This window comes from Akebia trifoliata, chromosome 8 (assembly GCF_017979445.1).
Source record: "Akebia trifoliata isolate Shusen 1 chromosome 8, ASM1797944v1, whole genome shotgun sequence".
NCBI lineage: Eukaryota > Viridiplantae > Streptophyta > Magnoliopsida > Ranunculales > Lardizabalaceae > Akebia > Akebia trifoliata.
Genome location: NC_141382.1, coordinates 27,305,559 through 27,309,711, shown reverse-complemented (window position 1 = coordinate 27,309,711; position 4,153 = coordinate 27,305,559). Strand labels below are relative to the sequence as shown.

Here is a 4,153-nt window from a genome sequence, read left to right as displayed (position 1 = left end):
GATTTTGACACAATAGGACCAAGAAAAAGAAGTTAGAGAGATTCAAGACAAAACCCACCCATAATGTTTTTTGAGAAGTATGAAGGAATGAACAAGATTACATTGTCTGCCATTTGCAATTCTTTTTATTTCAAATGAAATGACAGCACTTATAAATATCTTAATGGGATAGGATCCAATGAGATTTCAAAAAATAAAAATAAAAACAAAACAATACAAAAAACCCTAAAATAGTATATGTTAGGACTACTCCAAGAAGGGTTTAATCTTCATCCTTTCCACAATGAGCAAAGTTTTGAATAAAAATCTTGCTAAGAAGGCTTTAAAGGGTAACAACAAAAAATGGTCTGTGATGATAGTTTCAACTTCAAAATAATTAAAAACAGATTAATAATAATAATAATAAAGAAGAAGCCTAACATCACCTGTTAAAATTACTCCTTCCCAGAATAAGTCAGATTATTTCTGAAGCAATCTCAATTGAAGGAAAACAAGAAAAAGGGAGGAGGTGGGGGGGTTGGGTTGGGTTGGAGGAGAGGAAAAGAAAGAAGTTAGTAAAGGTTTATAGAATTGATAAACTGACCACCATTTTTGCACACCACATACATAAGTAAAAGTGCTATACATATCTGACATATGATCCTTGTAAAGTTTTATTCAAACTTTAAGAAGTGAGGAGCTTTTGCCCATTAAATATAAGAAAGAAAAGAGAAAAAAGAAACACGAAGACATGATACGCAAATCTACTACTTGGCATATATGAATTTTCAAGTACATTTCATGAGCCATTAGATACTCAATTCAACATTAAACCATAACTCCAAGTACACTTTCTACTACTGCAACTACTAGTCTTCTACTACTACCACCACCATCACTACAACTATTGTTCATCAAAAGGAAAAATAAATAAATAAAGGATACCCATTAATCCAAACATAGGTTCATCAGCGGAAACAAAACAAAAACGCCAAAAAAACAAAAAAAACAAAAAAAAAAAAACGAACAAAAAAATAAAGCAGCTTAAACTACTTGAATAACTAACAATTTATAACTAGTTTAGCTATTAGAAGGGGAAATTAGAGAAGGAACTCATAGAAATTTGGGAACTAGAAAAGGTAGAATGCTCCTTGACTGATTCTATTGAAGTATAGAGATAATTTTCCAATGATGAGATGCACCATATCAATGATAGAGTGCAACTCATACGCATGATGACAATGCATCAAACTTATCTCTGTCATCCATAACTTATCTCTTTTAGGAAGATTGATTAAATATGCAATTTTGCTAAATTGCATTCGGAGGGGGCAATTGCGGTGGCAACTGTGGCCGCTTCCGCTTTTTCTTCTCATAACTTATCCCCCTTGCCTTGGCCTGCATTTCACGCACCTCGCGCAAATAAAGCCTTACAGCTCGAGCACCAAAAGGGTTCACCTCAGGTTTTCCTCCGTGTTCTTCGAAGGCAGCTCGAAGGCGTCCGATGAGAGCATCGAGGCTTCCCCAAGCTTGACGGAGTGGGCACGGACAAGGTGCGGGTGGATTTGGGTGGCCAAAGAAGGGGCAAATTTGGTTGTGGATTTTGGTTTTCCCGAATTGATCGAGGTATCGAAGGAATTCGAGGACATGGGCTCCGCTGCACCGAGAGAGGGAGAGTGGGGGCCGATGATTCTTTAGGTATTGGCCGAAGGTGTTCCAGTCTCGACGCTTCTGGTTTTCATATCGGCTTGAAGTAGGAAGAGATGATGAGGTTGCCATGGAGTTAGTGGTGGTGGTGGTGATGGTGTTCTCAGAATTTGAACTGTCTCCTGCTCCAATTGCATCCATGGAAATGATGGTTTTCTTCTTTTGTTATGTTTTTTTTTTTTTTTGAATCCTGAAATAGAAATATTTGTTAGTGATAGAGATATGTTAAGTGTACCGTAATAATCAGTCTATCATTACTATTGTGCATCTGATAACATCTGATAACATAAATTAAAGATTTAGATTAGTAGTATCTGTTAGTATGAATGATCGGGATGATGATGTTTAATCTCTTCTTGGGATGTTTTGCTTGCTTTTGTTATTTCCACTCGCTTCTTCTTCTTCTTCTATCTAGGGTTTGTTCTCTTGCTTCTAAGATTAGATGTAATAAACAGTAGCGTATGTAGTGAGGGAAAACAAACCAGAGCAGATATGTAGAGATAGAGACATTAAAATAAAAGGAGACTGTAGCGAGAGAGAAACAACCAGAAACAGATGCACTTCACTTGAACAGATCAGACATCTTTTGTTCTTCTTCTAGTGCTTCCAGCGGTGATTGGATTTATTTCAGATTTTACTGCTTATGAAGACTTCAAACTCTCAAAACAAAACAAAAAATAATTAAAACACAAACACAAAAGTTTTTGGTAGATTTCCAGTTGGGTTCTATTTTTAGCATGCTAGAGAGAGAGAGAGAGAAGAATTTAGTATGTTTTCCTTCTGTCCCTTCCTTGTCTCTTCTTGTTCTTCTTCATCACCATCTTCTCCTTCTTCAGTTTCTTCTTCTTCTTTATATACCTAGGGTTTTCCTTGTTTCCTTCTAAGTAGAAGTGTGTAAGAAACTCTAAAGAGTGCTTACAGAGAGAAAACAACCAGAAATAGACTGTAGAAAGACAACAAGTTAGAGAGAAAGAGAGAGAGGATAAGAAACCCACCACAAACAGATGAACTTCACTCGAACAGATCAGACATCTGTTCTTCTAAGTTTTGCAGCTGTGATTGGATCTATTTCAGATATATGTTACTGCTGATGAAGACTGTTAACTCCAAAAATAAAATATATAAAAGGCTTTTGATAGACTTTCAAATGGGTTCCAGTTTTAGTATACGAGAGAGAGAGAGAGAGAGAGAGATGGAATGACAAAGAAGATTTTTCTGTTGAAGGTAAGATGATGGGTGGTGATGAAATTGATGGAAGGATGGGAGGTTTCTTTGTTTCAACAATATTAGAAACCTTAGAAAGATTGATAGATTTTTTTCCTATAAAAGGGAGAGCAACTGAATTCCTGTTTGTTGATGATGAATGTATGGTGTGTTAGAGAGAGAGAGAGAGAGAGAGTAAGTTTGGTAACTGGTATGAACTCTGTTATTAGGGCTATTGTGGAGTTGAAATAAGAGGTTGACAGTAGAGACTGAGATGATGGAGACAGAAAAAAGTTGTGGTAAATTATTAGAGAATAACATGATTTTGTTTCTACACCCTTGCCCTTTTGTAATGAAGTGAATGACAATACCTATCTTTCCCTTTCTCATCTATAATGTACCTCTCCTTATAGAGGAAATCTCAGATGTTGCTCACAAAGACATGTCCCACATGTTCATCATCGTGATCAATATTGCCACGTATATATAGCCAAACCTCGTGCTTGCTACATCAAAAATCAACTTCATTAATGAGTTCTAATTTCATTATGAACAAGAATTATGGGTAAAAGAAATTCAAGAGATGCTCAAATTTTTGATGGCTAGAAATCACCTATAAAGCTGATTTTAGGTTTGAAGTTCATCCAAGAGTGGGCCTAGATATTTATGTGATCATTGAGTTTAAACAGTGTTCCAATTGGCAGTATTTGGTGTGACTGTTCATGAGGACAGTTATTTATGATCGACACCACAGGTTTCCTCATGGGATAATATCTAGGAATAGATTTGATTCTTTCATAATAAAAAATTTACTTATAAAGCAAAAAAAATTTAATTCTCTTATATTACTAAACATAATGTTTGCAACGGGTGAGAGTCTATTTGATTATCCATTATTAGACATCCATAAAAATGAAATTATATCGGAAGATCAACCATCAAATCATCCAGTCTGATCCAACTTGTTTATTATCAAAGGTGCATCATCCAACTTGTTCCATTGACTTGGAAGTTACTGATGATCCTAGGGGTTACCCATTGATTGGACCGTCTAATCAAATAGCATCTACCCCTAATCTGACACATTTTGTACAAATTAAAAGAGGGAAATTAAGAAAAAGAAAAGAAAAAAAATTCAACCTTTTAGTTTGTGTGAGAATGACTTGCACAAAATTTCAACCCTACACTTAGAGGTGATGTATTTGATCTAACTACAGCTCTAGCGGTCAGATTCAAAGATTTAGAGTGACACTGAATTGTTTAG

General features: G+C 35.6%; 1 protein-coding gene across 1 annotated transcript; it reads right to left on the bottom strand.

Annotated features, from left to right (window-relative positions):
* Positions 1 to 691: 691 nt before the first annotated feature.
* Positions 692 to 3,140, bottom strand: LOC147396448 (protein LIGHT-DEPENDENT SHORT HYPOCOTYLS 3-like). Its single transcript, XM_086452258.1, has one exon. It carries the CDS (start codon positions 1,825 to 1,827, stop codon positions 1,291 to 1,293), a length of 537 nt encoding a protein of 178 aa, XP_086308384.1. The 5' UTR covers positions 1,828 to 3,140; the 3' UTR covers positions 692 to 1,290.
* Positions 3,141 to 4,153: the final 1,013 nt, after the last annotated feature.